This window comes from Gopherus flavomarginatus, chromosome 1, assembly GCF_025201925.1.
Source record: "Gopherus flavomarginatus isolate rGopFla2 chromosome 1, rGopFla2.mat.asm, whole genome shotgun sequence".
Lineage (NCBI taxonomy): Eukaryota > Metazoa > Chordata > Testudines > Testudinidae > Gopherus > Gopherus flavomarginatus.
Window position 1 is genome coordinate 114,419,342 of NC_066617.1, and position 19,569 is coordinate 114,438,910.

General features: G+C 45.9%; 2 protein-coding genes across 3 annotated transcripts in view; one reads left to right on the forward strand and one right to left on the reverse strand.

Annotated features, from left to right (window-relative positions):
* The window catches only part of ETFBKMT (electron transfer flavoprotein subunit beta lysine methyltransferase), a 258,801-nt gene that overhangs the window by 142,969 nt on the left and 96,263 nt on the right, over positions 1 to 19,569 (reverse strand). The window lies entirely within an intron of this gene.
* The window catches only part of AMN1 (antagonist of mitotic exit network 1 homolog), a 94,688-nt gene continuing 77,749 nt past the window's right edge, over positions 2,631 to 19,569 (forward strand). The window contains exons 1-2 of one of the 2 annotated variants that reach the window (XM_050918881.1): positions 2,631 to 2,911; positions 5,601 to 5,702. In XM_050918881.1, the coding sequence (XP_050774838.1) occupies positions 2,850 to 2,911; positions 5,601 to 5,702 (164 nt within the window). In that variant the 5' untranslated portion in view covers positions 2,631 to 2,849. The remainder of the gene's footprint in view (positions 2,912 to 5,600; positions 5,703 to 19,569) is intronic. The other variant, XM_050918882.1, reaches the window with a different exon arrangement.

Here is a 19,569-nt window from a genome sequence, read left to right on the forward strand (position 1 = left end):
AACCCTCAGTGAAGCAGCTATGTTGATTCAAATTTTGTATGTATACAAGGCCTCAGTTTCTGCTGCACTTCCTGGGTTGAGGTTTCTCCACTTGGTCCCACCAAGCTGTCTTTGCCCTTTAATTGGATTCCCCACAGATCTTTACCTTTGGCCCTTCCCTTATCTGTCTCACTCCACCACCCTTGAAGTTTTTTCCTTCCCAGTGTTGACAACAAGATGGCAAGACAATTTGTGAATGGCTCCTTTCAAGCAAAACAACCTCATAAAACTCCCTCCTTCCTCTCAAACTCCCTTCACAATCTATTGAGTATTTAATCCCCTATGCATAAATTCTCTCTTCTCCTAAATCAATTCTTCCCATCCACCCTGAAATTGAACTCTCCACCCAAAATATATCAACTTCCCTATTCCTCAGTCCAAAATCAGTTACTCCTTCTGGTACCTCCTAGGGCTCAGCTCCCCTTTATGACAGCTTTGGCCTGCCTCCTTCTGTTAGCTGGGCATATCCATGCAGGCTCTCTCAGCTTCTACTCTTAACTCCCACCTCTAAGGCAGGGTGAAGGAAGTGAGGAGATGGCAGTTCACAGAAAGATCACTCCATCTGCTCTGTGTGCTTCCATCTGCCAGGCAAAGGCACAGAAAATGAATCTGGCAAATAGCCAGAAAGTTGAGCTGGTGGAGGCTCTAAATTTTTGGCCACAAGCTGGAAACTAGACAAACCTGCATTAAATTGTGGGAATGCTAAAGGTTTTTGGTTTTTTGTTTTTGTTTTTTTGGCACCAGTGTAGCTCCACCAGCAGTAGCAATAATGGAAGCTGTGGGTTTAGGCAACACACAGTTAAAACACTTGTATCTTTCTACACTACAGCTTCTACCTTTGTTGCTACCCATGAAGCTGGACTAGGGCTGAAAAGAACATTTGCAAAAGTTCCTAATGTAGATAAGGTCTCAGTAAGTTCAGCTGGAATGTATGCTCATCTGAGGGTAGAATTTGGACTGATAGGGAGGGAGTTTCAAGTGTTGGGGCCCAGGGCCAATGTGGAAGAATGGAAGGAGAACAGGAGTACTTGTGGCACCTTAGAGACTAACACATTTATTTGAGCATAAGCTTTCATGGGCTACAGCCCACTTCATCGGATGCATAGACTGGAACAAACAGCAAGAAGATATTTATACATACAGAGAACATGAAAAGGTGGAAGTAGCCATACCAACTGTAATAGGCCAATCAACTGAGATGAATGTGTTAGTCTCTAAGGTGCCACAAGTACTCCTGTTCTTTTTGTGGATACAGACTAACATGACTGCTACTCTGAAACAGAGAAGAGTGGGAGACTTTAGCTTTTGGGGGATTTCTCAGGCCCTGAAGACTACTTTTAAAATATTAGTACTTTCAGTGGTGCAACACAACTATAAACAGATAAAAAAAGTCAAGTGGATTTAAATAGAAGAGGAATACAGTTGGGTCCTATCCAGGTGAGACACTTAGGCTTAGGCCCCACCATGATTCAAATTTACCCAAAATAGGGGGTTATATTGTTTTTCTGATTTATATTTCCCTTGCCTAAAGCCTGCTTTTCCCCCTATAACAAAACACAGGTTTCTCTGTGACATTTGAAAAAAACCAAATATGTATTTTCTCAAATGCCACAGAAAAAAAAGCACATTTTTTTCTAGCAAGAAAATCTGAGCCTCATTCTCTCCACTACAGGCAGATCTTTCACAAATGAGGCTTGCAACAGAATGAACTTAATTAAAACTGATTCCAGTTCCCCAGTTACTGTGGGCTGGTCTAGACATAGTTTTGGCACTGATTCAACTAAATTAATATAGCAACCAGTGTAATTAAATTAATGAAATCCCCTGATGTGGATGTAGTTATCTTGTTTTCTGATTTATTTGTTTATATTAGTTTATACTGCATTAATACATTTGGTTAAATTGGTGCAAAAACAGTCTATAGACCACAGTCTTAACCCTCAGTGGAGTCAGACTTCAAGGACAGGGAGAACATTGTTGCCAAATCTCATGAGTTTCACAATATTCACTCTTTTTCTTAAAGCATCAACTCTTGCAGCTGAGAATCTTAGCTTTCTTTCTTTCCTTTTTCTTTTCTTTTTTTTTAAAAAAAAGCAAGTTTCTAATCCTCACGATTGTGGAGAAAAGTCTGAAAAGGTGACTTGCATGAACCTTAGAAACTAAGGCAACAAAAGGAACCCAAAACTATTAATTATTATGGAATCCCTGTTGCATGGAGGTTTTTAGGGACAGGTTAGACAGACACCTGCCAGGTATGGTCCAGGTTTATGAGCCTACATTTACACAGGGGGCTGGATTTGATGACCGCTCAAAGGTCTCTTTCAGAGCCATATTTCTATGACTCTATTATTTCTACAAATCTCATTATTACTAAACCAGTTTCATGATTTTGGGGGGCTTGGCTTATTGTTTTTGACCCCTGGGGGTTGACAATACTGGACTGAGCACCAGCTGCGGGTCTGAGTCTGGTTTTCCCCGAGGCTCTGGGAAAACCTCTGCTGTCCGGAGTCCTCCTGCCATTCAGTGAAGGAGCAGCTCCCTGACAAAGACTACATTTCCCATCATCCACCGTAAGGGGATCGCTACAAACTCGTCGTCTTCTTGAAAAACGTAGCGCCGCGATTTCACGGCGAGGCAGTGACCACACGGAAAGCCCCGCGCGTTGGGGGCCTCAGTAGCCCGACACCCGTTGGACGCGTGAGGAGCGGGAGTGAAAAGCGGCCCGGTTCGGCACTCTGCGTCCTACGGAAATGGCGGATGGACCCTAAAGAGCAGCTGTGCTGCAGGGCTGGGAGCGAGCGGCCTGGGCCATGAATGCTCCAGGCGGGGGCTGGGACGGGGCCTGCGGGGGCGTCCGGTTCCTCCTGGACCTGTGAGTGGCTCGGACCGCGCCCCCCCCCCCCCGCCTGTTGTACCTCCTACCCTCTCACTACCCCTGGACCCGTGTGTCATATCCCCCTTATTGTCCTCCCCCCTCCCTCTCTCCCCTTATTGCCCCCCATGTGTTATAACCACCCCCAGCTCTTATTGCCCCTCCCCCCTGCCTGTTGTACCTCCCAGCCCCTCACTGCCCTGGGACCTGTGTGTTGTACCCCCCTGCACGTTATACCCTCCTCCCCTTATTGCCCCCTGTGTGTTGTACCCCCCTGCACGTTATACCCTCCTCCCCTTATTGCCCCCTGTGTGTTATATCTTCTTCCCCTTAATCCCCTGTGCACTTCATATCCCCTGCCCCTTATTGCCCCCATGCTATAACCCCCTAGCCTCTTCATGTCCCCTGCACTTTAGACCCCCAGACCCTTAATGCTCTCCTGCATGTTATAACTACCTCCAGCTCTTACTGCCCCAGAACTCCTGCATGTTATACCTTTCCTAGCCCCTTATTGCACTCTCCCATGTTATATTCCTCAACCTTTATTGTCTCCCAGTGACTTAGCATTGTCCACACCCAGGCTTAGGTCAATTTAACTGTGTTGCTTAGGGAGTTGATTTTCATACCCCAGAGTGATAGTTATATCAACCTAGTTTCCCAGTGTAGACCAACCCTTAGTTACATACCATACTACAAGCATAACTGGATGAGATGATAGCAATAAATCAGTTTACATATTTTTTCTTAATACATCTGTTTGCAAGAGCCAATTGCACAGCTCTTCATACAATTCCCTTTCTTACATGGTAAAACTACCACTGGCAGGTCTGCATTATATCTAACAGTGGCTTCATAGAATGTCAGGGTTGGAAGAGACCTTGGAGGTCATCTAGTCCAGCCCCCTGCTCAAACCAGGACCAGTCCCCAGACAGACTTTTGCCCCAGATCCCTAAATGATCCCCTCAAGGACTGAGCTCACAACCCTGGGTTTAGCAAGCCAATGCGCAAACCACTGAGCTATCCTTCCCCCCCAAGCAGTAATTTTCCACTTCACCTTTGGCCTAGCCATCGAGCCTTGTGGGACTCTGATTCAGTTTGGTCAACTTGCTGAGTGAACAACATAGCATAACATCTTGCGCTTGCTCAATATGTTAGCTTCGTTACCAGTTCAGCATACTGAGCACTGGGCTACTCTAGAATTTGCCAGTACAGTAATGTTTCTTAGGGGTGTGATATATATATATATTTGTCCTGGTAAAAGTCTAATGTAGATACAGTTATATCATCAAAAAAGTGTTTTTGCTGGTACATTATATTTTGTTTGGGGAATTGATATAAGCAATACTAGCAAAAGCACAGTCAGCTATGTCCATGCTGTGAGGACTTGCTGGTACAGCTCTTCCAACAAGGCCTGTCTAGTATAGGCAAAGGCTTAGGCCTGGTCTACGCTACACAGTTTTGTTGGCAAAAGGCAGATTTTGTTGTCAAAACAGCAGAGGTGTACACACTACAACGCTCCTCCTGCCGACAAAACTCTCCTGCTTTGCTGACAAAAGAAAACCACCTCAACAAGAGGCATAGAGCTTTTTGCAGCAAAGTCAGATCGACAAAGCATCACTGTAGATACTGCATTCGTTATGCTGCAGTAACTGACCTCCAGGAGATACTTCACAATACCCACTGTGACCCCTCTGCTCACTGCTTTGAACTCTGCTGCCCTGCATCCAGCTACATGGGCATGCTCTCCTCCCATTTCAAAGCCCCAGGAAGTTCTGAATCGTGGAAAGCTCACACAGGACCAGGGCGGCAGGCAGGGCAGGCTGCTGTTACAGGGGTTGCAGGGGGAAGACTGCTGTGCAGTGCACAGCTGGGTAGGGAGGCAGGGGCTAATGTCAGGGTTTCACCCTCCCACTGCCCGTGTACTGATCTCTGCTGAGCTGGGATGGGGGACAGGAGAACACTAGCTATCTGTGCACCAGCTTCTGCCTCAGGATTGGTTATTTCTGGTTGCAGTCTGAGACAGCATGCCGACACAGTCATTCTCCGCCAACATACACAGTCTTTCTCTTTCACATACACACTCCCCCTCTACAGTCTCTCAGATTCCCCCAGCACACACACACTCACACAGACTCTCTCTCTCTACCTCTCTCTCACACATACATGCACACACTCACTTCAGTGGACTTCTTGTGTTACTGTTCAGTTATATTACCCAGTGCTACTTTAAAAAGTGATTTAAAATGTGTTACTGTTTGGGTGCACACAGCAATCAGTGCAAGATTCATAGCATGGTGCAAACAAATAATAACAGGCTCAGCACACTACAGCCACACACATTACTGTGGCTAAGTGTTAATATGCTCCGTTAAGGCATCCCCCAGCCACATAGTGCCCCCCCCAGCTGGGTTCCTCTTATAGCTTTGTTTTCATAATTGTAGGGAACCGCGGAAGACTGTGTTACAGCCTAGCTAGGGTATTTCCGCTTTTTTGGCGGCCAGTCACTGTAGGACACGGCATGCCAGTTATAACCCGCTCCTAACTGGTTAGAGCCAGTTTGTAGGGCCCTCAGCCAAAGGGCGAACACTGCCTGTGGAAAGTCCCTGGCTTTTGGCCAAGGGGCGGACACAGCCTGTGGAAAGTCCCTATTTGCTTATGTATGAGTTGTGTTTGTGTCCTGTATATATAGCTGCATGGTCCCAGTCCCGCCTTTGGACTCCATACCAGGCCGAGCTTCGGTGCACTGGGTTCCCCGCCTCCGTGACAGCAATGCCAGGAGTCCCTGTTGCGAGTGTGTCACTTTACCTTCATTAAAGCCAATAACTCACAGTGTGTGTGGGCCTCGTTCTTGCAGAGCACCCTGGGTAGGCCTGTAGCCTCCCAAGAACCTTACAATAATGCACAGCAGAATACTGAACAGCAGTGCAGGATCCATGCTTTCTGACAGAGATGGTTGGGTTGCAGGTTACCAGGGCAGTTGAAAAGTGGCTGGCAATCTAGTAGGATGCCCATGGAATGATGGGATTGAGAAACCTTCATCATGTGATGCTGTACCTGCCCCCATGAGGCACTGCAAACCCTTCCCAAAGACCCCTGCAGCCAGTTGCACAGTAGGATAGTTACCCACAGTGCACTGCTCTCTGTGTCAATGCAAGAGCTGCTCTTGTGGGTGAGCTCCACTGACACAAGGAGCATAGTGTGGACATTCTACAGCGGTGGCTGTTTATCAAAGTAACTTGCATCGACAAAACTCTAGTGTAGACAAGGCCTAAGTGTGGACGCTAAGGCTGTATCTGCACTTAAAATGCTAGTGGCCTGGCTTCAGAATAGACACTACAGTGACAGGAAGGGTTCTCCCATTGCTGTAGTAAATCCATCTCCCTGAGAGGCAGTAGCTATATTGGTGGAAGAATTCTTCAGTTGATGTACCACTGTGTACATTAGGACTTAGATCAACTTAACTTCATCGCTCAAGGGTATCAATTTTTTTTTCTCCAGGCTGTTCCTGGAGCTCCACTGTTCCCTGCACAGGCATAGATTGTTGATTGAGGAGACCTTGATGTTCATAATAAAGAAAGACCACTGCTTGGTTTGGTGGCGAAGGCTTGGCTAGGTTTATTGTCAACAAAGCATCATCTCAGCATCCCATATAGCAGGGTTATGAGTACGCTAACACATGTATGCTAGTGATAAGGTATCAGCTCAATCAACATAGCATTATCCCTTAGGAGGAGTAGCTTTGTATTAGCCTATTATTCTCCTGTTACGCTTTGATACAAACAAGTTACATATTACATTCCAGATGTTATTAGTTACAATCCTTGTACGTGATAATTTGAACAAAATCTCATCCATTATTCCAGTAGTTCTCAAGCTTATTTGATCGTGGCCCCCTTCTTTGTGCCTTTAGTAGTTTACATCTCTCCATTCCCCCTCTCCCCCGCATCCGACCAACAGCCGTTGCTCTCTGGCCATCCAGCTTTGAATGAGTGCAGTAATCTTTCCCGCTTTTCCCCACCCCCGCAAGCTTCCCATGTTCCCCTGGAATACATTCCATGCCACCTATTTTGAAAACCTCTTAATTATCCTGTCATTCCATTCTTATCTTACAAAGAGTCTGTGTGTTTCTGTACCATCCTCTTAGGAATGTATTTGTGCTTACTTGATCAATTACCATTCTCTTAGGAATGTAGTCATGTGGTTAGCTGGTACCTAGTGCTGTTATTCTAAAAAGGCCTACTTCGGTTATATTTTTAACCATGCCTAGGGCCCCAGCAAGGTGTATAGGTTGAAGTAATTTTCTAGTGTAGATCAGTTTTACCCACAGGTATGTGTCTATCTGCGTATGCTTGCACAGTCTTTGAGTTAACTCTCCTGGGACACTATAGACTCCCTTTACCAGACTCATTACATTAGTTAATGGGTTTTGTTTAAAGTGTTTTGAAGATGAAAAATGCTATAGAAATGTTGGGTATTACTACTGGCCACATCTAGTGAAAAAAAATCTTTGCCATTGGCAACTCTGACAACTGTCATCATGCTCCCTCCTAGTCTAGGGAAAGAGGACTCCTTGTCCTATAGCGTGAATGATTCAGAAATGTGGAAGATTAAACATTTAAAGATTATAATGAAAGGTGTTTCATGATTCAGAGTTTGAGAGAAAAAAGTTCTTGCACCTCTGCTTCCTTTTCATGTTGTTGTTTATATCTTTTTACACTGTCATCTAAAGGACTCGATATAAAAGATCAAAATGTTTTCATATATGAAAACAATTAAAAAAACATGTCCACGTTGCTCACTTTTTGTTTCTGGTAAGATTTCAGATGTAGATTGGCCCCTGCTCTCACCACAGCCCACACCTTGTTGTCTGCAAGAACCATACACATCGCAATTGCATTCCTCCCTTCTTCAAATAATCCAGTCTCCTTCAAAGAAGCTTTTCCCCCATCCTACTATTGTAGCTGATGTTTTACAAAACATGCAAGAAGAGCATTGCAGTGCATCATGTCTTTGTGTATAACAAGTCTACAGGCCAAATTCTTTTTCTCAGCTATACAAATATTTCAGGGGAATTAGACTAGATTTATATTGGTGTACGTGGGAGCAGAATTTGGCCTTATTTGTTTACATCTTACACTAAATATCTGCAAAGACTTTGTTCATCAGTTCTCATGTTAAGTAGCATCAGTGCCCAGCAAGTCCTACTGACCTTTGTCTAAAATTTCATATGTTGCACACCCTTTATGGTGCAGTACAAATTAAATATGGATAGAAATTGTAATATAATTGATGCTGCTTCAGATGTGTTTATTTGAATATGCAATGTCTAGAAGGACTACTTAATGCATGTGTATTTGATTGTGTATTCTCAAATTTCTGCCACCTGATTATGCAACTGTCACATCAGAACAGAGCCAGTGAGATTTGCTTGTATGCAGAGGGTTTATAATGAAGCCCAGGTTTTTTGTTGTTGTTGTTCAGTTTGTTAAGAAAATTAAGTGCAGGAAACTACATTAATTTAGCTTTGCAAAAATCAATTTGCCCTTGTGCAAGAAAATATTTTTAATGAGGAGGTAAAGTATCTTTTATTATTTATTATTTTATTTATTATAACTTTTGCTTAGTTTAGGGAGCATGAGGAGATTTTAATGTTGGGGCTGGGAATTTTCATGAAAGCTGAGTTAATATGGTCTCATTAAGGCTTCGATCCTGTAAACACTTAAGACTCGATTCAACAGTTACCCCTGAGGGTAATCTGCGCCAAATAATTACAAATTCTGCGCACAATATTTTACAATTCTGCAAAATTTTATTTGTCAAATAAATGTGGAGGCTCCAGCATGGCATTGAGGAGCACAGGCCACTAGCTGCACAGAGATGGGAGATCACTGCGTAGCTCCCCCCCCCGGGACACAGACTCAGCAGTGAGGCTGCACACAACCCTTACACACAAGGACCAGGCCTGCCCCGGAAAGACCCCAGGGCCCTGTCCCATCCTGTCCTCCCCAACCCAGTCGGGACTAGCAGCTGAGCCCAGCGCAGGGTAGGAGCCACCAGTCGGGTCTTTCCCAGCGCTGCCCCCTACCCCACAGTGATTTACCTCTCTGGATACCTGAAACGTAATGTTGAGGAGGGTCGTATGACCTATGGCTTCCCTTTGCTTCCCTGTCAGAAAGTCATTTTTCTGCAGGGAAGCAAAGAAATCTTCAGGGGACGTAAATTCTGCATATGTGCAGTGGCGCAGAATTCCACCAGAAGTATACAGTGAGCTCTATCTGTACATCTACACTACAAATAAAAACCTGCAACTGGTCCATGTCAGCTGACTCAGGCTCGTTGGGCTTGGGCTAAGGGACTGTTTAATTTCAATGTAAACATTCAGGCTTGGGTTGGAGCCTGGGTTTGAGCTGGAGCTGAGGATCTAGGACCTTGCAAGGTAGGAGGGTTCTAGAGCTTAGACAGCAGACTGAGCTGCAACGACTACACCACAGCTAAACAGCCCCTTTGCCCGTGACCCACTAGCCCAAGTCAGCTGGCACAGGCCAGCCATGGGTTCTTAATTGCAGTGTAGACATACCCTCCATCGACAGACTCCTAGAGCCAGGGATCTTCACAGGTGCTGGGGTCTGTCTGTGTGGAGCTTGTTGTCAGTTTAAAACCTTAAAAAGGTGATTGTTTACTCGGCGACGGCTCCAGGCACCAGCGCTCCAAGCGTGTGCTTGGGGCTGCAAGCTGCGGGGGGCAGCCTGCCGGTCTTGGTGAGGGCGGCAGTCAGGCAGCCTTCAGCGGCTTGCCTGCGGGAGGTCCGCCGGTCCCACGGATTCGGTGGCAATTCAGCAGCAGGTACGCCGAAGTCGCGGGACCGGTGAACCTCCCACAAGCCAGCTGCCAAATCCGCGGGACTGGGGAACCTAGAGCTGCCCCTATGTTTACTCATGCATTAATGAGTCTGAGGTAAGGTGTCAGAGTTAATTCAAGTGAATTTCATAGTCTGAGAGCCATGAAGACTGAAGTCTTCTATTAATCCATAGAACAGGAATAGGTAATAGCAGAGCATTTTCCTCTCCATGGTCCTGCCTATGTTCCTCACTCCTGATCAGGGTAATATTGTCTCTCACTGTTGATGTCCCGTTGAATGCTTAGCTTCTTTGCTGTGACTGCCAATAAGACTGTCAGTTAAGTTCCATATATGGTAGTGATATTTGTGTTGTGGAAAAATTTACCCCGCATTGTGTTTGGATCAGAACAGCCTGATCCTTTATTACAAGCATGCAGGAAGAGACAACCAGCCTGGCTGCTCTGCCCCCAAAAGGAACATAGAAGCTTATATAGCTCAAAGGCAACATTAAATCAAGCCCACTTCCTTATTAATATTTTTCACTTATTAGGAGTACAGACAAAACAAGCTTTCCTGTTTATTAACAGGTTGTTCTTTTGCAATTAATGGCTTTCCTAACATTTGCTGTTGCAACTACATGTTTCTTAAGATTGGCTGTTGCAATGACTTTACTTTGCAATTTTCCTCACTCTCTCCTTCTGCCCTTTGACCACATATACAGTTTTCTTGACCAGAGTTTAGGTCTACTCTTATTTTTCTTTTACATTTGTAATGTGGACAATTGTTCAATGATAACCAGACTATAATCACCAAAAAACTATTAGAAGGTGACTTTTGATCACTGCTACTAGCAACGTGGGCTTGATAGCAATTGATGACCTAAGGGTGACCGGGGCCGGTGCAACCATTTAGGCGACTTAGGCGGTTGCTTAGGGTGCTGGGATTTGGGGGGCGCCATTTTCTTCGGCAGCGACCGTGGCGGCCAGATCTTCAGCCGCCCTGGTCACTGCTGGCATTTAGGTGGAGGGAGCTGGGGCAGGGGAGCGTGGGGAGGGCCGCCTGCAGCAAGTAAGGGGGGGAGGCGGCATGCAGGGGAACTCCTCACCCCAGATCACCCCTGCCCTGCCTCCTCTTCACTTCTACTGCCTCCCAGGCTTGCGGCGCCAATCAACTTAGGCGCCGCAAACCTGGGAGGTGGGAGAAGTGAAGCAGCCATGGTGTGCTTGGGTTGCTCGTGCATGGAGCAGGGGTGAGCTGGGGCGGGGGGGGTGCCTCAGGGTGGGGGGTGGGGAGCTGCCATGGGGGGGCGCCTCAGGGCTGAGGGAGGGAGCTGCCGTGGGGGGAGGGCTCAGGGTGGGGGCACGGGGGGAGCGGAAGGTGGAAGTTTCGCCTACGGTGCGAAACATCCTTGCACCGGCCCTGAGAGTGACCACTTTTGGCATTATCAGACTGCTTGGAAAGAGGCAACAGAGTCTACAGAGGAATGAATATAGGGATAAAAATCAAGTACCTCTGGGTTCTTTCTAACACTGGTTCTGATTCCGAATGATAACAGGATTTCCTCACTGTTGATGTTAGTAAATATGTTGCCTTGTCCTTTCATATCCTTGGGCATTTGTCCTGCGTAACAACAATGGGTATAGAAATTGCACTGAACACGTATACTTATCTTGCCGGGGCACTGATTACTTGTTTGAGACTGAAGATTGACTTGACAACAAAGTTTTTGGATAACGTTCACTGAATTTTGAAAATTATATATTTAAACGTATCATTCTGTTTCCAAGGAAACTTAATGTTTGTTGTGCCTAGATATCACATTTTGTATTACGGGAGCTGGCCATTTCCAGGGAGTCAGGGACTAGCCTACCTGTGACAGGCTCTGCTAAGGAGAATGAGCCAACCCAGATCCATCTGACAGTAGTTAATTACCTAGGTGGCTGGGCTGCAGTTAATTAGCTATAGAACACCAGGGCCTCATAGAGACTTATGAGGGCTCAGGCAGGGAGCTCCACAATACTTAGAGAGGAAGCTCCTGAGGAAAGAGACTTGTCAGGAGAGCTGGTTAGAGAGTTCAGCAGAAAAGGGAGAGCTGGTTAGAGAGTTCAGCAGAAAAGGGAATCTAGGAGAGGTGTTGCTGGGGAAGGGAGCAGATTCCAAAATACGCCACTCCAGAGAATAGCTGCAATAGTTTGACCCCTGCAGAGACGCTGAGACAAGTGAAGAAACCCTTCCCCTGGTGATGGCAGTAGGCCTGACTCCACAAGAAGTGTCCCAATAAAGAGGTGAAGAGCCTGGGCAGAAGAGACAGGTGGACTTAGATAGGGAATACAGACTAATATTAACTTGCTCCTTTCAACTAAAACGCTGGGTCTGAAGACTTGCTTGCATGTGTGTTGGGCCTTGGATTAAATAAATTACATCCCTGAAGGGGCACTGTTCGCTACAAAGAAGCCTAATTTAATTGTGTTTTAGAAGCCTAGCAGGAATGGTGCAAGAAGGGATGAGGGAGCAGAACGGTTGAAAAAATGTAATGAGGGATTTTATAATTTATCAGGTCATTGCAGGAAAATTAGGGGAAAGGTTAATGTTTTCCTTCAGAAAGTTGGACTGAGGCGCGCACACACACACACACACACACACACACACACACACACACACACACACACACACACACACACACACACACACACACACACACACACACAATCTCCCCCCCCCCCCCCCAATCAGCTTTGGTTGTTGCCATGTTTATTCCTGACCCATCCAAGTTTGTTTGGAAACAAAACACAAAGGAGGGGCAAATACTTATATGTCACACTTAGGCAATGTATATCCAAAAAGCCACAACTCTGATCTTACTGACCATAACCACTCTTAGAGGAAGCATTAGACAGCAACATGTCTACATCTACAATTTTGCAGCGCTGGTTGTTACAGCTGTATTAGTACAGCTGTATAGGGCCAGCGCTGCAGAGTGGCCACACTTACAGCAACCAGCGCTGCAAGTGGTGTTAGATGTGGCCACACTGCAGCGCTGTTGGGCGGCTTCAAGGGGGGTTCGGGGAACGCGAGAGCAAACCGGGGAAGGAGACCAGCTTCACCGCGGTTTGCTCTCGCGTTCCCCGAACCCCCCTGCAAACCGCAGGGAAGGAGACCTGCTTGCACGGGGGTTCGGGGAACGCGAGAGCAAACCGGGGAAGGAGACATGCTTCCCTGCGGTTTGCTCTCGCGTTCCCCGAACCCCCCTGCAAACGGCAGGGAAGACCTGCTTGCTCGGGGGTTCGGGGAACGCGAGAGCAAACCGGGGAAGGAGACCAGCTTCGCCGCGGTTTGCTCTCGCGTTCCCCGAACCCCCCTGCAAACCGCAGGGAAGACCTGCTTGCTCGGGGGTTCGGGGAACGCGAGAGCAAACCGGGGAAGGAGACCAGCTTCGCCGCGGTTTGCTCTTGCGTTCCCCGAACCACCCTGCAAACCGCAGGGAAGGAGACCTGCTTGCTCGGGGGTTCGGGGAACGCGAGAGCAAACCGGGGAAGGAGACCAGCTTGATTACCAGAGGCTTCCTCAGGTATGCTGGGATACCTGCTTATTCCACGGAGGTCAAGAAAAGCGCTGGTAAGTGTCTACACTTGATTACCAGCGCTGGATCACCAGCGCTGGATCCTCTACACCCGAGACAAAACGGGAGTACAGCCAGCACTGCAAACAGGGAGTTGCAGCGCTGGTGATGCCCTGCAGATGTGTACACCTCCTAAGTTGCAGCGCTGTAACCCCCTCACCAGCGCTGCAACTTTGTGATGTAGACAAGCCCTCAGTGGAAGTAACAGTAAGAAATTAGCAAAGAGGAGAAGATACTTGAATTTTTGCAACCTCTCCATACAGAATAATAGTATTTTCACTCTTTATTAAGAAGTTTATGAAAACATGGCAATTACTGTATGTATTATTGTATCCGAGCTCCCCTCACTCCAAAAGAGCAGAGCAAATTGGCTATCAAAGAGATAGGGGAGAGAGAGAAATGAGAGTTAATAATGAAGTCATGGTAACAATATTCTCTGTGAAACTCCAAACTGTGTTTTTGTCTTTGTGGTCTTCCTCTTAGCTGAAGTGGAACACAACTATCCCTGTAAAACACTTCAGTTACAAAAAAAAAAACCAAAGAAACTAGTATTTAGAAGAATAGAGCCCAAGGGAAGATCAGGAATTTGAAGAATGTACAGGATAGAATAAGGTGTTGTTGTGCTGCCAAAATTTTTAACAAGGGTGAAGGAATATAGATAGTGCAAGATGGAGCCTCATATAAAAATAAGGAGGAAGGTTGTTGTTAGATAAAATTGGTTATAATTAGCTTTGCTCTTGCTAGGCAAATTAAAGTTGTTTTTATAAGATTAAAGGGAGCGAGGTTTGTAGGCTTGTAACCAAAGAGAGACGTGGAACACTGATTCATACATAGGTAGAGAGTATGAAAGGAGGATTTGAACAATGAGCTTTCATTTAAAGGGCCCATTTGACTGCCAAGACCATGAGACACCTCCTAAATGATGTGCTAGGTCCTCCTCCGAACTTTGCCGTTAGTAACTAACAGTAAAAACCTTATAGGCTTATCTTATAATCTTGTATAGTAAAAATCTTAAATGAATCAAACTGTACCATAGAAGCTCTATAGATAGAAATTCCATGGTTGAATAATGAGTATAGCAGAAGGAATGTACTACCAACTATCTGACCAGGATGGTGATTGTGAAATGCTCACAGAGATTAGAGAGGTTGCAAAAATAGAAAAATCAATAACAGTGGGGGATTTTAACCATACCCATATTGACCGGTTGCATGTCACTTCAGGACAGGATGCAGAGACAAATTTCTAGACACCATAAATGACTGCTTCTTGGAGCAGCTAGTCCTGGACTCCACCAGGGGAGAGGCAATTCCTGATTTACCCCTACACGGAACACAGGATCTGGTCCAAGAGGTGAATATATCTAAACCGGCTTGATAATAGCAATCATAATGTAATTAAATTTAACATCCTTGTTGGGGAGGAAATACCCAAGAAGTCCACCATAGTTGCATTTAACTTCCAAAAGGGGAACTACACAAAAAGACTATGAGTCATGCAAGGATCCAAGATGGTAGTTTATTTGCTCAAATACTGGAGAATAAAAAATTAATTTGTAGGGCTGTGGCATGATTAAAAAAAATTAATTATGGGATTAAAAATAATCACACTGTTAAACAACAATAGATTACCATTTCTTTTTAAATATTTCTGGATGTTTACTACATTTTCAAATATATTAATTTCAATTACAACACAGAATACAAAGTGTACAGTGCTCACTTTATATTTATTTTTATTACAAATATTTGCACTGTAAAAAACAAAAACAATATTTTTCAATTCACCTCATACAAGCACTGTAGTGCAATCTCTTTATCATGAAAGTTGAATGTACAGATGTAGAATTATGTACAAAAAAACCTGCATTTGAAAATAAAACAATGTAAAACTTTAGAGCCTACAAGTCCACTCAGTCCTACTTCTTGGTCAGCCAATCACTGAGACAAACAAGGTTAGTTACAATTCGCAGGAGATAATGCTGCCTGCTTCTTGATTACAATGTCACCTGAAAGTGAGAACAAGTGTTCACATGGTACTGTTGTAGCTGGCGTCGCAAGATACTTACATGCCAGATGCGTTAAAGATCCATATGTCCCTTCATGCTTCAACCACCATTCCAGAGGACATGCGTCCATGCTGATGATGGGTTCTGCTCAATAACAATCCAAAGCAGTGCGGACTGATGCATGTTCATTTTCATCATTTGAGATTGTCATAAACAGATAGCTAAGGGTTAATGTCTCTTTCACCTGAAGCACCTGACCAGAGGACCAATCAGAAAACCGGATTTTTTCAACTTTGGGTGGAGGGAATTGAGTGTCTGAGTCTTTTGTCGTCTGCCTGCTTTCTCTGAGCTTTGGAGAAGCAGTTTCTACCTTCTAGTCTTCTGTTTCTAAGTGTAAGGACAAAGAGATCAGATAGTAAGTTATATGGTTTCTTTTCTTTGGTATTTGCATGAATATAAGTGCTGGAGTGCTTTGATTTGTATTCTTTTTGAATAAGGCTGTTTATTCAATATTCTTTTAAGCAATCGACCCTGTGTTATATCATCTTAATACAGAGAGAACATTTGTATGTATTTTTCTTTCTTTTTATATAAAGCTTTCTTTTAAGACCTGTTGGAGTTTTCTTTACTTCAGGGAAATTGAGTCTGTACTCACCAGGGAATTGGTGGGAGGAAGAAATCAAGGGGAGATCTGTGTGTTGGATTGCTAGCCTGACTTTGCATTCCCTCTGGGGGAATAGGAAAGTACTTTTTGTTTTCAGAATTGGGAACAGAGAGGGGGAGTCTCTCTGTGTAGTTTCACAGAGCTTGTGTCTGTGTATCTCTCCAGGAGCACCTGGAGGGGGGAAGGGAAAAAGGATTATTTCCCTTTGTTGTGAGACTCAAGGGATTTGGGTCTTGGGGTCCCCAGGGAAGGTTTTTCAGAGGGACCAGAGTGCCCCAAAACACTCTAAATTTTTGGGTGGTGGCAGCAGGTACCAGGTCCAAGCTGGTAACTAAGCTTGGAGGTTGTTCATGCTAACCCCCATATTTTGGACGCTAAGGTCCAAATCTGGGACTAAGGTTATGTCATGAGTGGCAGTGGTGGGAGGATCTAGACAGAATCCAGAAGCCAGTAGAAATATTATATTTTTCTTTTCTCTGCTAAGGGCTTTTTAGCAGAGAGAAACAGTTTAGTTTTAAAAGGGAACCAGAGAGAATTTTTTTTTCTGCTCTCTCTGGCAGTTTGTGGCTTGCATAATAAGCAAGAAGCCATTACCAAACTGTTAAGGGTCTTTTGTCATGCAATAGCCCTCCCATTAGGAGGCAAGTACCAGCACTTATATGCATGCAAATAAAGTGGTTTTTCTGGTTTCCCTTCATTGAACATTAGCTAGAGAGAGAAAAGGAAAAAAGCACTGTTGCTAGGCAGACTCCAGGAGGGAACAGAGCCTGCAGTTCAGAAGATAAACACCGGAGGGCACCCCAACACAAGAAAACAGGAACCATGACTTCTAAGGCAAAAATTGAGGCCGAAGAACAAATCAAAGAAGCTGAACACAGGCGAGAGATGGAAAAACACAAACAGGAACTGGAAATAAAACAAAAAGAGATGGAGATGAAAGAAAAGGAAGAAAGCATCAAACTGGCAGCCTTCCAAAGAGAACAGGCAGCCCAAGAGGCAGCACACAAAAGAAAACTAGAAGAAGAAGAGGTGGCCCACCGCCGAGAAATGGAAAAGCACCAAAAAGAAATGGAAAAACAACAAAAAGAGAATGAAGAGAAGGAAAAACAGAGAAAACATGAACTGGAGTTGGCAAAAGCTGGGCTGCATGTGCCAGCCAACCCTAACAACCCGGCGCCCATTATTGCTCCACAGCACAGGAAATTTCCCACCTACAAGGCAGGTGATGACACCGAGGCCTTCTTGGAAAATTTTGAAAGAGCCTGTCTTGGGTACAGCATTCCCGAAGACCAGTACATGGTAGAATTGAGGTCACAGCTCAGTGGACCTTTAGCAGAGGTGGCAGCTGAAATGCCTAAGCTGCAAATGAATGACTATAAACTTTTTCAAACCAAGGCCAGATACCGAATGGGGATAACCCCAGATCATGCCCGTCGGCGCTTCAGAACCCAAAAGTGGAAACCCGAGGTGTCATTTCCCAAACACGCCTACTACATTGCAAAAAACTATGAGGCCTGGATAACAGGAAACAACATTCAAACCTTGGAAGAACTAAACCTCCTCATACAAATGGAGCAGTTCTTGGATGGTGTTCCTGAAGACATCACACAGTACATACAAGATGGAAATCCCAAAGATATCGCTGAGGCGGGGGAGATTGGAGCCAAATGGATGGAACTGGCAGAAAGCAAGAAAGCTACTGTCAAGGGGAACGATTACCCCAGGGGGCACACAGACCGTAAACCCTACAACCGAGGACAGCCAAAGACCCCACATACCACCCAAGTAAAGCCACAGATACCCTACCCTTCAACCTCACCAGTCTCCAGTAACTCACCTCGGCCCAGTGACCCATCAGATGGAAGATGCTTTAAGTGTAATGAACTGGGACATATCAAGGCCAAGTGTCCCAAGAACACCATGCGAGTGCAATTCATTACACCACCATCACACCAAAGATCCCCAGGCCCGGATGCCTCTCAAATACCCTTGGAGCGAAGGGAAAATTTGAGAGTGGGCAGAAAGAAGGTTACTGCGTGGAGAGACACGGGGGCACAAGTGTCAGCTATCCACCAATCCTTCGTTGACCCCAAATTCATCAACTCAAAGGCCAAAGTTACAATTTACCCCTTCATGTCACAAGCTGTAGACTTGCCTACAGCTCAACTGCCTGTCCAGTACAAAGGCTGGTCAGGAATGTGGACTTTTGCAGTCTATGACAATTATCCTATCCCCATGCTACTGGGGGAAGACTTGGCCAACCAGGTGAGGCGGGCCAAGAGAGTGGGAATGGTTACACGTAGCCAAACCAGGCAAGCTTCCAGACCCATTCCTGTTCCTGAGCCGTCCACAGACGCCCCGTCTGTGTTACCAGAGACCCAGACAGAGGTAGTGGATCCAGATTCCATGCCAACCACTGAAACAGCCACAGCATCTCCAGTCCCAGGCCCGGAACTGGAACAGCAACCAGCCCCAGCAAGTGCAACCACATCTTCAAACTCAACGCCAGAGGGCGCCAGCGAGCTAGAACTGGCAGAAGCACAAGACAGCCATACCCAAAAGGCTCAGCCAGAGCCTGAAATACCCTCAGGTGCACCAGCGGAGAGCGATTCACCAGCAACGGAAACAACCCCATCACCTACATCGCTTCCAGAGGGACCAAGCCCAAGTCCACAGTCTGAGGAACAACTGGTGACCCCAGCCTCAAGGGAACAGTTCCAGACTGAGCAGGAAGCGGATGACAGCCTTCAAAAAGCTTGGGCGGCGGCACGGAGCACCCCACCGCCTCTCAGCTCTTCTAATCGATCCCGGTTTGTTATAGACCAAGGACTTTTATACAAGGAAATTCTTTCTGGTGGACACCGGGAAGAATGGCAGCCGCAAAAACAGTTGATGGTTCCAACTAAGTACCGGGGGAAGCTCTTAAGCTTAGCCCATGATCATCCCAGTGGCCATGCTGGGGTGAACAGAACCAAGGACCGGTTGGGGAAGTCCTTCCACTGGGAGGGGATGGGCAAGGACGTTGCCAAGTATGTCCGGTCTTGTGAGGTATGCCAAAGAGTGGGAAAGCCCCAAGACCAGGTCAAGGCCCCTCTCCAGCCACTCCCCATAATTGAGGTCCCATTTCAGCGAGTAGCTGTGGATATTCTGGGCCCTTTCCAAAAAAGGACGCCCAGAGGAAAGCAGTACGTACTGACTTTAGTGGACTTTGCTACCCGATGGCCAGAAGCAGTAGCTCTAGGCAACACCAGGGCTAACACTGTGTGCCTGGCCCTAACAGACATCTTTGCCAGGGTAGGTTGGCCCTCTGACATCCTTACAGATTCAGGGTCTAATTTCCTGGCAGGGACCATGGAAAAACTGTGGGAAACTCATGGGGTGAATCACTTGGTTGCCACCCCGTACCACCATCAAACCAATGGCCTGGTGGAAAGGTTCAATGGAACTTTGGGGGCCATGATACGAAAATTCATCAACGAATTCTCCAATAATTGGGACCTAGTGTTGCAGCAGTTGCTGTTTGCCTACA